General features: G+C 54.3%; 1 protein-coding gene across 38 annotated transcripts in view; it reads left to right on the top strand.

Moving 5' to 3' along the window:
* The window catches only part of PCBP3 (poly(rC) binding protein 3), a 55,346-nt gene extending 42,144 nt beyond the window's left edge, over window positions 1-13,202 (top strand). For 21 of the 38 annotated variants that reach the window (XM_063162776.1, XM_063162778.1, XM_063162755.1 and 18 more), the window contains 3 exons: window positions 975-1,027; window positions 3,712-3,881; window positions 12,809-13,202. In XM_063162776.1, the coding sequence (XP_063018846.1) occupies window positions 975-1,027; window positions 3,712-3,881; window positions 12,809-12,854 (269 nt within the window). In that variant the 3' untranslated portion in view covers window positions 12,855-13,202. Of the gene's footprint in view, window positions 1-974; window positions 1,028-3,711; window positions 3,882-5,539; window positions 5,804-12,808 lie in introns of those variants that run through there. The other 17 variants (XM_063162757.1, XM_063162759.1, XM_063162760.1 and 14 more) reach the window with 5 other exon arrangements.
* Window positions 13,203-19,552: the final 6,350 nt, after the last annotated feature.

Genomic DNA, 19,552 nt, shown 5'->3' on the forward strand with positions numbered 1-19,552 from the left:
AACCACCCTCTTTCCATGGATGCAGATCTGGCAGTCTCTTCTGCTCTTACAAGCTTTCATCAGTGGTTTATATCATAAGGATAAGGGGTTTTTTTCCAGTTACTGCAAATTCCTGTCAGGCACCATACAGCTTCTTTCTTGCAGATTTCACACAGGACGTCCCTGCTTCGGCACTGAGGTGATTTAATATGGGAAACCTAGGAGCACTATGGCATGGTGTCCTCTTACTTCTGGAGCTGCATTCACAGGGTATCCTGCTGGCTCCAGCCATTCCCACCATGGAGGAGAGAGCTCTCCCTGACCCAGGGGAGGGTGGGAGAAAGCATGCCCCTGCCTTTGCTCCTCACTGTGTGATTTTGGAGGGAAGCAGGATCTAAATCTCCATACTGTTCATCTTGCTTTCTCTTAGGAATAAGAGGGACAGGTGGTCCTGGTCCAGTTAGGTTGCATGTCTTAACAGTCTGGCTCAAATTCAGCATGAGAGTCTGTGGGACGTAACTTGCAGAGGACTTGTGCTGCCGGATCCTGCAGGGACACTGGTTTTGGGGCACCAAGCTGCTGTCACATGCCAGCTGCTCAATGCTGCTCCATCCAGAGGGGGCTGGAGGGTGCATGGACAGCATTATTGTGGAGCAGGTGGGTGTCCCAGCCGGCATGCTCTCTGCTGCTTTGTGGGAGGTGCTTAACCCACCTCTCTTCGCTGATGCTGGAACCTTGCACCCTCCTCTGAAGCCATTCCCAGTGGATAGGATGAAGGGTGGGAAGCAAGGCACTCGTGGGATGCAGGAAAGGTGACACCCAGCTCCAGCAGAGTCAGGTAGCAACTGTCTTCCTCCTCCTTGTCCCGGAGTGTGTGATCCCCTTCCCCTCCCAGCCCGGAGCAGGACGCAGCCTTGGCAGTGTTGCGGGAAAGCAGCGGAGCTTCATCGCGTTGCCTCTGCCAGCTCTAACCATGTTCCCTTGCATCTGCCCAGGTTTGGATGCCAGTCCCCCGGCCAGTACTCATGAACTCACCATTCCCAATGATGTAAGTAAATCCAAGTGCTTCCTTGGCATGTCCGTGTGTGTGTGTGTGTGTGTGTGTATACACATACAAATATATACATACATGTATCTATGTATAATGTGCAGCCATTTGGCTTTGTTAAATATATTTAGAGATATCCCTTCCCCATGTTCCCTCATCCTTGTGCAGTCGGTTGGGGATCAGTCTGCAGCACAAAGCACCAGTTGGACTTTACTCCGACGGTAGCTTGCCCAGGTACAATCCTTAATGCTCCATTTTCCTTTCCAAGTGAACTCAGTGCTCATGAAACATGCCCAGTTGACAGCATTGGGAAAGGGAGAGAGCTCCCATGCCAGCTCTGATTAAACTCTTAATTGCTTAATCAGGCCGTGCGGGTCTGAGATGATGTTCCAGCTCAAGGGTAGTGATGGGGTGGGGTGGTGGGGGAGAGGAGGTAAGTAAGTGACATTTCTGATGCCACAAAGTGCCACGAGTGTCTGAAGGGCAGTGTGTTCCAGTACTGCTGGCAGGCAGCTGTGGGGTCTGATAGGTGGGAGCTTTGTGGTAACATGGGTGCTGGACTGGGATATTTGCTGGGAGGAGGCTGGAGCCATGTTGGGCCAGGAGGTGGTGGGATGGAGAGCATGACACAGCCACCACCTGGATCCATGAGCCTCACTTGCTTCTGGACTGGTTTCTATGGATTAAGACCCAGTCTGTGCTCAGATCAGGATGAGGGCAAGTGGAGGCATGACATCCAGCCTCCGTTCCCATGTCCATCACTAACAAGCACCTTTAGCCCATCCTCATCAGGAGTCTCTGGATAGGGCCTGGCAGCAGTTGCTCTTTCTTCCTGCTGTTCAGCAGCAGCTGGCAGTGCCCTGGAAGGTCAGCAATCCCAGCTGCAGCTGCCAGGCACCTCTGCCAAGACTTGTGTCCACCCAAGAGACATGCAGTGCAAGAGCCTGTGAGTACCTGCTGATTGAAACCCTTGGAGATGCTTCACCCTCGGTCAGAACACCACGGGAGGGATCTGCAGAGCAGACAGTGGGGGCTGATCCCAGATCTTCTCCACCCAGCAAGGATCCCTGTCCAGGAAGCTGCAGAGAGCTCTCTAAGCGCTCCTGAGGTTCCAGCAGCCATGTCTGCTGAGCATGCAGGACTGTAGCAGTGAAGGTATCTTCAGAAATATGAGGAGACCCCTTGCAAAAGAACTCACATGGGAGGAAAGGATGCCAGGAGACCTCTGAGAACTCAGGAGCACTTTGGTCGTTCACTCACCAGAGGCCGAGCTCTCACCAGACCTGGGAGATATTAGATGTTATCACCTGGACCTTGAAAAACTGCTCCTTAACTCTCCCTATTGTTGTTTCAAAGGCTTTTAAACACCCACTGACACCCTCTCAGGAAGCAGAGGACAGGTTTGTGTTCCTTTAAGAGTCACCAGGTGTGTTTTAGTGGTGTAGCTTGGAGTTGTGCTACAGCGGAATGAAATCGGATGATACCCATCTTGCTGCTCCTCTGACAGTCAGAAACTTGAACGTTGTTCAGCTTGGGTGTAGCTGAGCATCTGCCTAAATAAAACCTGCTCCTCAAGTCTCTCCAGCAGATTTTCATTTGCTGAACCAGCTCGGAGTTATTTCTGTGATGTGAAGACCAGGATGGGCTGAACATCCTCCCACAGACCCTGGGACAATGTATATTGACAATGGGACAATATACACCTTTCCAGTGTATATTCAGGTCCATATGGGATAAACCACCATGGCAGCCCCATGGTCTGATCAAAGGATCAGGGAGTATTTGGAGGAGTAATCATCTTTACTTATACTGTACAGAAATCCAGCAGCTGCCAAGATGAACATCCCGTGTATAAAATGCCCTTGGAAAAGAGCTTAGACGGCCTGAAAGGGCATGCAGAGCACTTCATGCCTGTATTGGTCAAGCTGGATATCCCCGTATGTGTTACCAAGCTTTGGAGATGATTTGAGGAATGCACAAATGAGCAAAGACCATTGAAGAAATTCAAAACACTGAGGATCACGGAGGAAATTCAAGGGATGAACAGTTGAGGAAATTCAAGTCTCCATCTGGCTCTCATTTTTTCAGAAGAGTATGAAAGACGTGTTTTTACGCAGAGTCCACCTTTTCTGTGGGTGTCACTTGTGCCTGCTGACGAGCCACTGGATTGCACCAAAAGAGCTGGAGGGGGTAGCAGAGGCACTGAGGGTGTCTCAGTGGGATAGAAGAAATGTGGGATGGGGTCACTGCACCAGCTGATGAGGGGACTCCTGGGGTTGGCCTGTCCCCAGTGAAGGCAGCAGGCTTGTTTCCTTCTAGTAATGTGTCCAAACCACCTTTGGGTTTGCTTTGAGTGGGAAGGGGATAAGTACTTGCAAAACATTGACCATTCATTAAACCATGAAAATTATTATTACTGAAATGAGCCCTCTTTGAAGCCCTCTGAGGTGCTGGGCATCATGTGCAGATAATGGAGATTCTTCCCCACAAGGAGCAGAGCAGGGCAGGACTCTGGATGTGTCCTTGGAGGACCGTGCTCACGTGCTGGTAGGAATCACCCTGGGCTGTCCCTCTCCCATTTTCATGAGCATTAAGGTCACTCTTGTCCCAGGCGTGCTCACGTCCTGCTGGTGACTGCCAGAGCTGCTGCTTCTCAGACATTGCCTCCGTGCTTTCTTTCCTAGCTAATAGGCTGCATAATCGGACGCCAAGGGACCAAAATCAATGAAATTCGGCAGATGTCGGGAGCGCAGATCAAAATTGCCAACGCCACGGAAGGGTCATCGGAGCGCCAAATTACCATCACAGGAACCCCTGCAAACATCAGCCTTGCGCAGTACCTCATCAACGCCAGGTGAGACCCCCCGCCGACCTCCACCGCCTCCCACCACCGCCCATCCCGTCCTGCCGGCTCGCTGGGAGCACCCCACGCTCCATCCCGGTGCCATGGGCCAGCAGGGGCTTCCTGAGGCCGGCTGGGATGGATGGTGTCTTGCTAAGACCTCTGGGCAGGGACCAGACATTGCCAGCAGGACATCCGGCCTCAGCTGGCACTTTGGCTGGGGACCAGGAGCCACCATGCTGCTGGCGGAGCGGCCACAGGTCGTGCCGGGCACCTGCCTTCCCTCCACCCTCGCTCAAGGATTTTGCTCGTGGGTGGGCAAAGTTGCCGCTGTCCTTCCTGTGAATGAGGCAGGGGACGGGGACAGGAATGGAGCTGAGACACTGGCAGGGAGGCGTCACTTGGGACCTGCTTGCTGGGATCCCAGCATCGCTTACTGCCTCTTCCACGTGCTTCCAGGCCTGCAAAAGGCTTTCCTCCATTCAGTGACAACAATCAGTCCAGTAAACGCAAGACATGGGAATGGCCTGACTGCTTCCTTTTCATCATGAAAAGCTTGGCACTGCAGGACTTCACAGGGGCCAAGGGTTCCCAGCGCTGCTGCTGTCTGGGGAGAGACGCAGCCTGTGCCATGGTGAGGTGTAGCCGCAGAGATGAGCTGGGGACCTGTTCCATGCAGGCAGGGAGCTGTGTCCAGGGTGCTCACTCAGACCTGTTTGCCTGTGTCTGTGGACTTGTGGGAAGTGAGTTTAAGGGGATACAGGACCTTTCTGGTATCTTTGCACCCACCTGGCAGAGCCACTCAAATGGGCCCATCCGCCTGGGCAGGATTGATGCCGTGCCAGCCCGCTGCCAGCCCTGGATGCGCGCAGGACGGAGGCTGCTGGCAGGGCCCCGAGGACGGGGGGCTGCTGGCGGTGACGGACACTTGTTGGGGTGTGGGCTGGGAGCACCGGTGAGGTCTGTATGTGCTTTCTCCTCCTTGCACCCAACCCACTCGAGCCCCGACCCGTAGCAGACCCCCGCGATCCCATCCTGCCCTGCTACCCCGCTGCCCATGCCCGTGGCACCCCTCGCCCTGCTTGGGTGAGGGACGGGGCCAGCCCCCCACCCGCGGGCATGGCTGAGTGGCTTCCCTGCAGATCCTTGCCAGTCTCCCCCCACCCTCCCTGAGACAGGAAAGAGAAAGAAAAGAAAAAGAAGTGGCTCTTAGTTGCTGGGAAGGGCTGGCTGAGCTGCCCCTGTGCAGAGGTGACCTGGTGGGGCAGCACAACAGGGCTCAGCCTCTCTCAACCAGAGCAAAACAAAGCAGCCTGGGGAGCTGGCACAGCTGCCTGTCCCCCGTGAAGGGATGCTGCTGGAAAAGAAGCTGTGCTCTGGGATGACTCCTGCCAGCACCTCTGGTGGGTGACACCCCTGCCGCGGCCTGGCTGCAGTGAGGAGAGGGAAAGCCAGCCAGCCATCGTGCTGGCTCTGTGCTCCAGCCCCCCATGCCCTCCTCGGGGGACCGCCAGGCCACCCAGTGATGCTCTGCCCACTCCATCTACGTGGGGTCTGGGCAAGAGGAGGAGCGCTGCCCTGCAGGGTCTTCGTTTTCTTTTCTGCTCTGGTGATTAAGCGCTTGTTTTTTGTCTCCCCCCCACCCCTCTCTCTGCCCCTGTCTATTCTAGGCTGACGTCTGAGGTCACTGGAATGGGCGCACTCTAATTTCCACCCACCATCCTCCACTCCGCACCACCCGACCCTCTCCAGCCACCGGCACTCCACCCAGCCTGTACTGCCTGTACATTTACCGTCTTCCCTTTGCCTCCACAGATACTCTTTTCTTTACTAACGTATATATATATATATATATAAACACACGGGCGCGTATGCACACACTGGAACGTTTCTTTACAAGCTCTTTAATCTGTGCTCCCGAAGCTGCTCCCAAACTCTTTGGTTATGGTCCTTGTTTTCAGCGTTAGGGTGTTAATTCTTCATCTGCTTCATCTGCTTCTTGGGGACAGCGGGGCGGGGGAGGGGGGGGGGGCCGTTGTTTATTTTCTCTCACTTGGCGACACTTCAGGAGCTGGCGGGGTCTCTAGTGTCAGTCTAGCATAGCTACCTGTACGTTGAGTTGATGTTGGCGGTACTTTCTGTAGCGTATGGACATAATGATGCCACCCAGAGCTGTGCATGTTTCAGGCGAATTAATTTTTCTCACCCTCCTTCCTTTGGTGCTCCCCCTTGCTTGTCCTGGCTCACCTTCGCCGCCTCACGCCCCTGCCCTTAGGGTAAGGGCATACTTTTCACCCTGTGTTGTTTGGGAAGCAGAAGCCAAGTACGGGTTCAGCCTGCAGGCTTCTCTCTTGGAACATGGCATGGTCCAGACAAGCCCATTTTCCTGCTAGGCTAAGGGAATCACACACACACACAGATACACACAAATGCTCTTTTCTTTTTTAACTAACAAGCACCTGGAAGTGGGAAGAACTCAGCTGTATGGGACTCACACCCCCAGGGGCCTTTGAAAGCACTCTTTTGGCAATCCCCCACAAGCAAAACCTCAGGAAGCTCTGTGAGCCAGCTGTGTTTGTCGTTGTTTGTGTTCAATAAATGTCTGTGCAGCTCTGGTACTGATGGGCTCCGATTGTTCTTCTCCTGGGTCGCCCCAACAATGCCAGCCCCATCCTTCCCTCTGCATCCTTCCACACCTTTTTAGCTACTTGGAGGGAAGGTGGGGGTTGTGTGCAAGAGTTCTCAATTTTTTTATTATTATCATTATTATTACTATTATTACTATTATTATTTCTCATCAGCATCATAATTTTTTTTTGTTTTCATTTTTGTAGAGAAATGACCAAGGCACTTCCTGAGTGATTCCATGCTTTCTGTTTTTTCTTTTTTTTTTCCAAAGGGAGAGTATTTGGCTTGCATAATCCTTTGGTTTTCCCTGAGATTAATTCATAAGTTATGGTGTGACAACCATCATCTTTCACTGCCCCCTTGTCTGGACAGATCTGCCATGTGTGTCTCCCACACCCTTCCCCAAGACCCTCTCTGCCCAGCCCTGCCTTCTGCTTCCCAGCTTTTCTTCTCTCTCCTGCCTCTCCAGCAGGGAAATGTACATTTTTCATTTCTTAATTCCTGACTGTCCCTTTTCCCAGATTGCACATGAGGGGACCATGATGCACTGTGTCCCCAGACAGCTGAGGCAGCCACACAGTACATTTTTGCACTGTACCACATGGAAAATGCATTGTTTTTTGAGGTGAGCCCCAAGACTTCCTGGGCCTTTCCCTGTCTTCAGCCCTCAGTACCACTGAGCAGGCACCACTGGCAGTTTCCCACCCTTCCCCTGCCAGGATGCTGGGCCACTTCTCCTCCTGTCTCCAGCACTGCCTGCTCAGCACTCAGGCTGTGTCAGGGATCCCGGGTGATGCCACTGCATCCGTGGGGCCAAGGATGGGCAGGGGGTTGTGGGCTCCAGCAGGGAGCTGGTGAGGATGAGAGCCGGCCCAGGAGCCTAGAAAGGTGAAGGTGGTGCCGCTGAGCATCAGGGTTTGCTCTGCCCAGGTATCCTGAAACCTGTTCATGCTCAGCTGTCTGCAGCATTCCAAGCTTCTGTGGCTGAAAGGTGCTCCCAGGTGCTCCCAGATCCTCCATGAGGTGCTTTGCTGCCTGTCTCCAACTGCTTGCGCTGCTCTCCCTGGCACTTTGGGTTCAGCTGTGTATTTTGGGTGGCCCAGCAGCCACACAGGCTCAAGAGCATCCCCTGGTCCCCGTCCAGAGGAGCACAGGTGCTGTGGGGAGTGCTGAGGGGCTCAGGTGGAGCTGGCAGCCTTTGCTGTTGCCTCCCCCATGTGTTTGTGCTGATGCTGAGGATGGAGGGAGGGAGGCAGGCACCAAACAGGGCCTCCTCCAAGTCACCAACTGGCCAGCAAAGCACAGACCCACCTGCCAAGGTGGTGAGTCAGCTGTTGGCAAGGGGCACTCCTCATTTTCTCCTGTTCCTCATTCTGCTTTAGAACAAGTGTTTTATCTGTTGGAAGAATGAAATATCTGTGTGTGAGACCCAGTGAAAACAACCACCCCGGTGGCCTGGGGGATGAGCCAGGGCAAAAGCTTCCCATCCGTCCCACTTCCACCACACTCCATGGCAGCCTGCCCGTGGGGTGCTGTCTCCTCAGAGGGGGATGCTGTATGGAGGAAGCCAGCCCATCCTGCCGCTCTTAGCTCCTCTGTGGAGCTGCAGGACAAGCTGGAGCACGAGGAGAGCTTCTTCATGAGGAGAAGACGGAGGCACAGCAGCAGCAGAATCACGTTGACCAAGACTGAGCAATCCATCCCAGGCCGACAAGGCTGTGGGTTCAGACACCTGGGGAAGGCCGGGGAGTGTGACAGCATCCTGGACACAGAGATGGCTTTGCACAGTGCCTGCAGATCATGGCTGCCCTGAATTCCCCTGCTCTCTGTGTGTGTGTGTGCTTCCTGCGCCGTTCCCCACCTCCACAGAGAGATTGCTGCCAAAAATAGCAAATGCCAGGTTGGGTCTGCCAGATGCAGCTGAGCTCAGAGGCTGCTGGAGAGGGGGAGCAGACTGCAGCAATACCTCTGCACCCATCCCCATGGACAGCACCCCTTCTGGGTACCGTCCCCATCGCAGCCCACTGCCAGGCATCCATCACCCAGCCAGGCTGCAGGAAGGCCACCCCAGGAATCAGGGCTGAGGCAGAAGAGGCTGGATGTGAGTGTTGCTCTGGCGCCAGGCAGGTGTCCGAGGCGCTGTGTCAAGGCTTGTGCTGCCACGAGGATCTGTGCTCATGGGAGTGCTCCAGGGAATGCTGGATGTGGCCACAGGGGGATAAGGGACAGTCCGAGCAGCAGCAGTCACTGGGTCACCTCACAGGAGCACTGCACAGTCACAGAATCCAGGAATATCCTCAGCTGGAAGGGATCCACAAAGATCATCGAGTCCAGCTCTTGATACTGTACAGGACAACCTGAAGCATCCCTCCTCCTGGCACTCTCCTTGACTTCACAACTTTTCTTTGGGGGTCACATTGCCAAGCTTATTTTGCAAATTTAAAAAGGAAAAAAAAAAAGATGAAACTGCAGTGTTATGTGGGAATCAGCTTATCCTTCATCATCTGGGCTTGTGCTAACTTTGGAGAATGAGGTGTTGAAACCATTGCAGCATCTCCTGGGAGCATGTTGATATCAACAAGAATAACAACAAAATTACAAAGAATGTATCAAACTCAGCTTTGATTTCCTTGGGATAACTCAAAAGGAGATTTGCTGTTTTCTTTGGAAGGAGCCTCAGTGTTTTGCTTTGATTTGTGATGGGTCTTGGGTTTCCATTTTATATTAACTTAAAATACTGTGATGATGCGTCCACAGCCGTGCCACTGGGGAAAAAACTCGAATATTGCAGTGAATATTCAGTACAAGGTGAATGTCCCAGTTAATCAACTGAATAGCTTTAGTACATTGCTTTTCTCTCCCAAAACAATGCAGTGTTATCCAGCCAGAAAGATTTAACATTTCTGGAAGCAACCAACTCAGTCAAACTCTTTAGAAATGAGTTATTTAGGGGGATATTTTGACTTTGACTGGAAAGTATTGGTCCAATGCCTCCTCCTGTCTCTGGAGTGTGGGGGTCTCCATCAGAGAGGCGGCTGTTGAGGTCTGTGCTCAGCCCTTTAGCCTCAGCTGAAGGTCCCCACTCCCCCTGCATATCCTTATTGTGCTCCCAAAATTGTTTGGAATATTGTTCTGTGCATTTTTTCCCTCTAGTACAGAATAAGGCTGAGAAAAAATAGACTGTTTCCCCTAAGGGAAAGTGACTTTCACCGGGGAGACTCTTTAGATTTCATACTCTCTTTGAACTGTTATTCCAGCATTTGTTACTGTATCCATGCTAGTCACTTTTAATTATATTAATTATATTAATTCCCATTACCAAGGGTAATTTCCAGCCTCCTGTACGGGCAGAGGTAGAGTTTCTGGGGATCTCTGTGTGGTGCGGCAGGGATGAATGAGTGCTTAATCCCATTTGCTCCCTGGCCGCAGGGATGGAAGGCATCTCCCCCAGCCCTGCCTGGCTGCAGCCCCCGCCTCCGGCTGGTCACTAGATGTCCCCCTTGCCCAGCTTTTCGCGGATCCTCCGCAGCCGCGCCGGGGTGCGGGCGGCGCTGCGGTGTCCGTGCTTCCAGCCGCCGCTCCGCTGCCGGGTGCCGGGGACAGACGGACACGCAGCGCTGCGGGCAGGGAGCGGGTTTGGTGTGTGTGTGTGTGTTCCGTGACACCGGTGACGGCAGCGACATCCCGCGCCGTGCCCCTCGGCAGGAACGGCCCCGCCGGTGCTGGAGCCAGCCCGCACGGGCAGGGACGTGTGTCGAGCGCCTCCCTGGCCGTGGGTGGCCCGAGCCCCTCTGGCTGACACAAGGACAAGGTCTGAGGGCCCCAGGGAGGCATTCCCAAGCCGGCTGCTCTGTGCCTTGGCTGGCAGCAGGAGCCCCTGCAGCTGCCGGAATGGCTTGCGGAAAGGTCGTGGTCTCCGTGCAGTCCCCCTGCTCCCATGCTGGATGTTACAGGGAGCTGGGACTCTGCTGAGAGAGATATTTCTGCTTTCCCTTCAGAAGGAATGCAGCTGCAGATCCTGATCTGCTGTGCTATGCAGCGAGCCCCAGGCCCCTGTCCAAAGGGTAACGTGGCAGTGACTTTTAGGAAGTACTGAATGTACCAGATGTGCAACTCCCTCCACCCAGATGTGCAGCCGTCCTCCGACTGCCCCAGCGCCCTTGTCCTGCAAAGAGGAAGATGACACTCCAGATTGCTCCAAAAGCATCCCAGAGATCAAATACTGCCAGGTTCAAAGCCAGGCTGGCTCTGGATTCCCACACTTGTGTTTAGGCAGTTTAACCACAGTGATGTCTCTTCCCAGAAATGATGATCAAGTCCACTCTGCACAACAGGAAGAAAATCAGCCAGGAGATGGGGATGAGGACGGAGCAGTGGGAGGAGGCTTTGTGTGTGAGCCCTGTGCTGAACAGCAGAACTGTGGCTGATTTAGGACACACATGCTGTTTGGGATCAAAGAATTGCTTTGATCCCAAAAGGATAGGCTGGGATGTGCATGAGGACTGGAATATTTGAAGCACACTAGGAGTGCCGTGTCCTGGTTGTCTGCAGGCAGTGTCACTGTTTGTCCCTGGAGAAAGCCTGTGTCTGAGAGGATTTGTGTCTGGATCAAATGGGATGAGTGGCACTTGTCTCTTCAGCTTCTCTGGGTTTTCTTGTGTCCAATGGAACTGGGTAGCACAGGATGCCCCATGGGAGCATGGGCACGTGGAGGGTGTGAGATGCTCTGTGGGCGCAGTGGTGATGGGCCAGCAGCCAGCTGGCAGCGTGGCCAGGCCCACAGAGCCCCGAGGGATGGGGCAGCATCGCCCCGGAGCTGAGGGCTGCCTGCACAGCTTGGGATCAAACCACAGCCGATATCCTACAGGATTTCCCAGTGCAAAGAGGAGCAGGCCATAATGTGCTCACCCTAAACCAGTCAGCTAGCGGTGTGGAGGGTTTTTTGGTGGGAGGACATTGCAGTGATGTAACCTGACACTGCTGCTACAGCTGGTGATGTGGTTTTCTCAAGGGATGCTTCCCCGTGCAGCACGCAGCCATGCTCCCAAATCTCTTACAGGAGCACTGCAAAGGAGCTGTCGGTAAAAGCCAGTTAAAAATGCAAACCCAGAGAAACTGCCATTTCTATGCTTAAAACAATTTTTCAGTTGCAGAGTAGAATTTATTCTTGTTGCAAGTAGATCTCCCCTCAACATATTTTGGGCTGAAGTGTGATTTTCAGAGGCAGGGCGGTGCAGTGCAGCACCAGGCAGAGGTTGTAGGGAATGTGTGCCCCTCCCCAGTGCTCCTCTCTCAGCTGCCCAGCATCCCCATCATCCAGCTGTGCCCTTGCTCATCACCCTCAAGCCTTGCTGATGGGGTCCAGCAGAACCAGCTCTCCACAGTCACCATCCCTGCAGCCATGGGTTTGTAGGGCAGAGAAAGGGCAGATCCTCAGCCCAAGCAACAGCCTCAGTGTGTTCAGATGGCTTCTCTGAAGCTCCCAAAAGGCCACTCTCAGCCCTCAGTGAGAACCCATGAGGCAAATGCAGCATGCCATGCAACCACCTGGGCTTACCTGGCAGCCCAGCTCATGCTGGATGTGAGCTCCCATGGAAGAAAAGGGAGATTTGTTGTGGTGTAGCAGAGCTCTGTGTGGGCATGGCTCCTCCAGCTTGGCTTTTTGGGGTGTGGGTGATTTCAGCATCACACTGATCTGCCAGAGGCCCTCAGCTGTGCTAATGCAGCAAAACCTCTGCTTGAGGTTGTGGGGGCCTCTCACTGGTCAGAGCGACCCCGAGAAATGTCAGAAAGTCTCTTTTTCCAGCCTGGTGCTTGAAGAAGGAGTCAGAGCTCTTCAGTTCTCGGTCTCAAGGTTGTTTATTGCTCCTTATCTATAAATTTTTTTCTCCTGTCCAGCTGAGGTCAGTTCAGCAAGACAGTCCAGGCACTCTGCCTGCCCCCAGGGTGGAGTTATGTCTTTATACTAAAAACTACATATAAAACATTTACAAATATTTTCCAATACCTATCATCTGTGTTAGATAGTGAGCGTCTACTCTAAACCAATCTGAAAGTACCAACATCACAGCAGAAGATGGAGGCCAAGAAGAATAAGGAGAAAGGCTGGACACACCCAGATCCCTCCATCTTGCCCCCTGAATCCCCATTCTAGAAACCCCAAGATCTACTTTTCCACCACAAGATAAATTCACTATCATTCTTCTTAATTTGTCATGGTTGCTCAGGGTGTTGAAGCAGCCTGAGAGGCCAGGAGGTGCCGGTGCGGGAGCCTTGGCCGAGCCCTGACCATCTCCCTTGCTTGCCCCCAGCTCTGCAGACCCTGACCCCCACGGGAGGAACACCTTCACCGCCTGACCTGGTGCCAATGGCTGATGCTTGAGCCCCCTCTGAAGATGCTGCCGGCGTCCTGCGAGCTTCTCCCGCTCCTTCGTGGCACCCTTGGGGCCGCTGCCCGAGCCCCCGCCCGCGGCTGTCCAGACCCTGCTCCCTCGGCCGGGGCGCGGGGCAGCAGCGGGCTCGGGGGCTGGGGCAGCGGGTCTCAGGAGGAGAGCAGCGTGCAGCCAGCGTGCAGCGGTTCCCAGTGCGAGCCCCTGCTCCCCACCGCCCTCATCTGCGCTTCCTCATCGCCCCTCACGCCCCGATGCTTTGCGATGTATCTCGTGGCTTATCCCTGTCATTGCAATAAAGCTTTTGTTGCTTGAAGTGCCCTCCGTGGTGAGTGGAATGAGGCTGGGGAGCAAGCCGGGGTTTGGGCAGTGGGGCACCCACAAGGAGGGACGTGGGGTGCTGGGGTGTCCCCGCAGCACAAAAGCCTCGGTGCCCCCAGAATGGGTAATGGGGAAACTCAGCCCCTGAAGCAAAATGTGGTTTGGGAAATGGGCCTCAGAGCCCTGGCTCCACTCAGCATCAGGAAATGATCCCACATGGGAGCAGGGCTGCCAGGAGGGAGGGGGAATGGGGGAGCACTGCACAGAGAATCCAGAGTGTTCCTGAAAGGCGGCGACGACTGGGATTCATTATCCATCAGGGGACGTGTTTATGGCAGGCGTGAGTCACTGCCGGGCCCTGGGAGCAGCCCAGCAATCCAGGGGCTGCTAGCGATCCAGATGGTGTACAGGCTCCCCATCCAGCCCCACACAATGGCAGCTCTCAAACACACCCCACCAGCCCGCCATGTGCCAGCCCTGCTGGACTTGGAGTAGCCCTGGTGCTATTTTTGGACACATTGGGGCATGGTTTTCCTCTGGGATGCTTCCTTTCTACTCGAGAAGGGAAGCCAGAGTGCTGCCCCAGCTCTGCATGTTGCCCTGGTGCAGTGAGGGTCTCCATCTCCAACCCATCCAGCCCTGGGCTTGACACACATCTAGGAGAGGCCAGCACTGCCTGCCCAGACCTCTGTCTTATGTGGAAACAAAGGCAAAAAAGCTATATTAACCTTTTTTCTCCATCTGGAATTATATTTTCCAAGTGCACATCACCCCTTCTCCCATTTGGCCCTGCAAAGGGGTTGTGGCAGGCAGGCACGGCAGTTCACCCTTCTCTACATCCTTGCTCAAACCCAGGGAGCAGCAGCTCCAAATCTCTGTGGAATCTGGAAGTCATCCTCCCCTTGTTTGCGCCACCTCTGACATGCCCTTGGCTGGGGTGCCCAGCCCTGCTCCCTGACAAGCCAACCACAACATGCAGCTCCAGGCCTGGCACCCACTTTTGACTAAAAACCAGGTTTCCTGGGTTTCTCCTGCCCAGGAATTGATTGTATGCTTTCACTTGGAGGAAAGCCCCTGTTGCTGTTCCCATCCCCTTCCCAGAGCAGCAGGGCCATGCAGACCACCCCACAGCGGGGTGTCACCGACAGAGCAGTGCTCTGGGAAATGTGGTTCAGGGCTCCTTTCCCCCCTCCCTGCAAGCCCTGGGCCATCCATGAAGTGCCTTCCGTGGCCTTTGCTGAGCTGGGAGACTTTCCCAGAGTCAGAGCCAGCCCCAGGTGGGAGCAGCCCTGGGGAAGGAGTCGGTGGGGCTGCGTGCACAAACAACCCCAAAGGTCATTGCGTCCACCCACCCCAGCACGTGGCTTGAATCCCTGCCCAGGCTGGAGAGGTGGGATGCAGAGGGATGTGAACCACCTGGATGCACTGGCTTAACCTCTGCTGGACTCATCAGCTGCAAGAGAAAGCTGCTGTGCCCCACTGAAGGCATTTAAGGGTGCAGAGGCCCCAGAGCCCTGTCCATTGCATCCAGCCCTTTGTGCTGGCTGCAGCTCCGTGGCTTCCTGCTGAGAGGGTGAGTGTTTGGAGATTAAAACAGCCTGTTTACCTTTGGCTGTGCCTTTAAAAAACAATAAACTTGTGGGGAGGAGATGCTTATCTTTACACCCTGCTGGGATTCCGCTGGCTGCAGCTTGTGCTGGAATCTGCTGCATGGAGCAGAGGAAATAGGCTTGAGGGGAGCAACCCTAGAACCATGGGGTGGTTTGGGTTAGAAGGGACCTTACAGACTATCTCATTCCACCCTCTGCCATGGGCAGGGACACCTTCCACCATCCCAGGTTGCTCCAAGCCCTGTCCTGCCTGGCCTTGGGCACTGCCAGGGATCCAGGGGCAGCCACAGCTGCTCTGGGCACCATGTGCCAGGGCCTCACCACCCTCAAAGGGAAGCATTTCTTTCCATATATCCAACAAAAACCTACTTTCACTGTAAAGTCATTCCCCCTTCTCCATGGCTGGATGGTTTGCATTTGCTCCTCATTGTCTGTGAAAGATCCAAGGAAGATGCTCGACACTGCTTAGAGTGGGCTGGGAAGGCATTCTTGCCAGGAAGGATGGTTGACTTGTTTCATCCTTCTAGGAAAAGGCTGCAGCTGGATCTGACTCTGGTGTGGAGTGAGCCGGGCTGCACGCCTTGCTGCATCACGGCGCTGCTCTGGAAGGGCACAGACACACCCAGAGCCTGGACAGCTGCTGGGGTGGTAAAAATAACGAGTATGAACACGCATGCTTGATAAAAATGGGAGCAGAAACAGCCTGGGAAGGGGCTGCTGGGAACTTCTGGGAGCTTGCCAGATATGTGCAAGCTCCTGGGCTGGGGTGGACAATCCTTGTGGAAAACTATGGAAAGAATCAGGCTGGCTCTGTGCTGCGCTGTGCCAGGAAGCCAGCTGAGATATGCAGAAGGCAGCCAACAAGGAAGATGCTTTTTGTGTCCTTCCCAAGGCTTTGGGATTGATGCTTTGGTTTGATGCCTGCATCCACACGGATGCAGAGGGGGGCTGCAACCCGAGGCAGAGGAGAAGCAGGTTTTCAGCCTGTGTAGCTCGTCCCGAGGCAGTCCAGAGATGCAGGCCGGGCTCTGGGAGCGTGGGGCTGGCTGGAACCAGCGCTTGCAGTGCCCCCAGCCCAGGCAGGGCTGTGTCTGGCAGCTGCTCCGCTTTTCCGTGAGCGCCTGGGGCCTGCCTTCCCCAGGGAACGTGTGCCCAGCCTGGCAGGCGTGCTCTGCTTCCTGGGAATCACCCAAGCCACGCCTTTCATCGCACAAGAGTGGAAAATATTCCCTGCTCAGCTGCTGATGGGGTTAGTGCGTGGTTTTCCATCCCTTTTTCCTGGATGTACTCCACAAGAGGGGGTTCCTCTGTCCCCTGCCCCTCCAGTGATGTCCCCAGGGCTGAAGGTGGCATGTCCCAGGGTGCTGCCTTTTCTCCAAGAACAGGAAGACAATGCAGGTGCTGCTGATCTTTCTGATTTGAGCCAGTGTTTTACCCAAACAATGATGCTCCCAACTCCCCAAACCCCATGCTTTGGGCTGTTTCTATTTTCTGAGCGTAAAATAGAGGAGGGGGGAAAGTCCTGGAAGTGAATCTTACTGCCCACCTTCACGCCTCCTCTGTGGGACAGAGGAAGAGAGTGTGGCTCTTAAACTGTGGGGTACCCAAAATGTGTGTCATCCTGGCATCTTGTGGCTCCCCTGTGAGTCGAGAATCCCTGCAAGCACCGGGGTGGCCCAGGAAAAGGATCCAGAAAGCATTATCTCCTCTCCTCCAGCTCCCATGCCGTATCCACAGCGTCCCTCTCATTCGACCCTCTCATCTTCCCTAAGAAGCTGAGCCAAGCTTTCCCACAGACCCAGACAGCTATTAGGGAAATATTATTACCAGATGGTTTGGTTTTTTCCATAAGAACAGAGGCCAGAGTGAAGTAATGGGGAAAACATTAACCCAGCACACACCATCCTGGGTGTGGGGACGTGGATTTGCTGCTGGAGCCGCGCTGTGTCCCGTCTGTGCCAGCGCGGAAGGGGTCTGTAGAGTGGGCTGGAGGGGGACACTCACACCCTCTGTGTGCTGGATGGACGGGAGCTGGAATTCCCCGCTGGAGTGGTGGTGACCCCCTGAGGTGGCTTGGGAAGGGAAGAGTGTGTCCCCAAGCAGCACGGGAAGGGAGGGAGGGCTCCCCCGGCAGCTCGGACGCAGCTGGCAAGCAGCACAGCAGGCAAGTTCGTGCTGGGTCAGCGCTTCGCAGAGGCACCAATGTCCCAGCTAGACTGTGTCTCCTGGGGCGGCTTCCAGCCCTTAGCAAGGAAAGGGTGCCAAGGGCCGCTTCGTAGGACTGTCAAGGGTTTTGGAAGATGGGTTGTCTCTTCCACGGGGTGTTTTTGCAGGTGGGTGGATGCCAGACCCCGCTCTGGTGCTGCCTAGGCCTGCTCTGCCATGGTGAGATTCTCCCAAGGCACCTCTGGGAGAGGTGATATTTTCCTGCTCAGAGGGGTTTCTCCGTTGCCTCCTCCTGCAGAGATCCACTGTGGAAAGCTGAATTATCATGAGCAGAAGCACCACAAGCCACACTCTTTCCGGTGGGGTTTGTGGTTGGTGCAGCACAGGGCTCACAGCGCGGTTGCTCCTGTGGTGCAGGACTGGGCACAGAGATGGGGAGGACACTGGGATGGAGGCTGGGACAGACAGCTTGGGGTCCTACAGCCAGTCTGGGGAACCCTGGTAACCAGACACATGGAAATATCCATCATCCCAAACATTTCCATCACTGAGTGCCTACGTCCCCAGGAGTGGGGGGAAGGTGAAAAAGATGTCTCAGGCAGTTGGCAGGGCACTGGTGTGTTTTGTGTGGTTACAGCCAGGGAAATTTTGGTGTTCCCTATCTGGGGCATCTCCCAGAACCATCTCAGGGGACAAAGTAGCCTCAGGTGCAACCTGACACTTGGTCCTTCTCTACTTTCCAAAGCACCCTTTGGTTCTGTATGTACTGATGGGTTCAATCCTGGCTTCTCCCATGGGAATTAATTTCAGCTCTTTTCCATATTTTCCATTTCCAAGTGGATTTGATTAAAGGGAAGAAAAGGTTATATGGAAGAGTTAATATCAGAAAAACAGGGCAAATTCACTCTTTTCTCAATCTCTGGGAGAAGAAAAAGCAAAAATTCTGTCTCAAGTGTACTTTTTTTCCCAGCACCCAGTTTGGTCTGGAATTGGACTGAAAATTTAGTGCAGTGCTGTGGTCTGAGACAGGGGAAGGAGGACACCCATTCCTTGGGGCACTTAGACACCCTGGAGGGGCTTCACTTGCCCATCTTCATGGCACTCCAAAGGGAGGATGATAGATGGAGGAGGTTCCCTGCTCTTGTCAGGGGGGACAGAGCAATAGGGCTCAATTTCTCTGTCCTCATCTGAAGAGGAAGGGGAGGGGACATCCTTCACAGGCCTGTGTTGTTGGATTTTGAGACACGGTGGCATGCTGCTAGTTCCACTGACTTGGGAGCGGATTTGTTTCCTGCAAAACTAGCTCACACTCTTCCAAAGAAATAGCTATTCAATGTCCTGAGGACACTGCTGGCTGTTGTCCATGGTTCAGCACCACAGACTTGGAAAAGACAATGATTTAAAATGCTTTGGGAGCTGGACACTGCTCCAGTGCAGCGATGTGGTGAGATGCTCCTGGGACATCATGCCTGATGACAGCCCTGGGGGGCCAGGCCTGGGTTCCAGGCGGGCACGGGGGTCCCCAGTGGGGTGGGAAGAGCTCCCCAGGGCACAGGGGCTCTGAGAGGCTGCAGCTGCTCGGGGCCTCGCGCGGCCAGCAGGCGCCTCGCACAGGCCATACCATGATCATTAAGTCTTTGCTGACACAGCCAGCTGGCCTCCAGCTTTCTCCAGCTCTGCAGAGCTGCTCCCAACAGGGGCTGCTTTTCCCTGCCTGCAGGGAGGGGGAGGTCAGCTCTTCTTCTTGGGATAATCCCCTGTGAGGGAAGGGGAGAGAGGAAGGGAGAACACTAAGAGGAAATGGCTCTGGCTGAGCTGATGCATGAAGACAGATCCCTTCCCAGAACCCTTTTCTGGGAGTTGCTAGCTGGTTTTCAAAATCCCAGGAGAGTTCCCTTGTGGGAGCCTGAGGAGGTGTGTTGGAAAGCCAGATCAGGTCTGATCCCCATGAAGTGTCAGGCAGCAGGACTTGTCCCTGGGCATGCTTTCTCTCTGGGAAAGCATCTTCAGTAGGTTTGAGATGTTGTGAAAATTTGCCTTGCAGTGCCCTCATCTCCTGGTGTGCAGCCCAGCAAAGCGCACACACCTCAGTGCCTGGGTGGTTGGCTGGACTCGATGATCCTTGACAGTGCCTTCCAACTCAGCTTATTCTGTGATTCTGTAGATTCATGTTGGAGTGAAAAAAGTGTGCCTGAAGTTTTCTGGGTTCGTGAGGTTTCAGTTCAGCACATTCTGCAGATTATTTTCTGCTGCTTTTGGATGCTGTTTATCCAAAGTGTCATTATTTGATGTATCTGCCTGTGTAGAGTGGACAGGGTCCTCCACTGCTTTAACTCGTAATCAGTGGAGCTTCTGGGTTCTTCTGAGTTGTCTCAACTTGGGGCACCTCCAACAGCCAAACCTGCAATGTTTCTGCCTGACCATGCCCACAGAGATGCTGTCAGAGGTGACAGAGGTGGCAGCAGCCCTGCATGGTCACCCCGTGTGCCCTGCAGGTCTCCTGCTGCCTCCATGCACCCAGCCTAGGTGCAAACTTTGTGCCAGCTGGGTTTCTGCTGTTGACTCTTTG

The sequence above is a fragment of the Melospiza melodia genome, chromosome 8 (genome assembly GCF_035770615.1).
Source record: "Melospiza melodia melodia isolate bMelMel2 chromosome 8, bMelMel2.pri, whole genome shotgun sequence".
NCBI lineage: Eukaryota > Metazoa > Chordata > Aves > Passeriformes > Passerellidae > Melospiza > Melospiza melodia.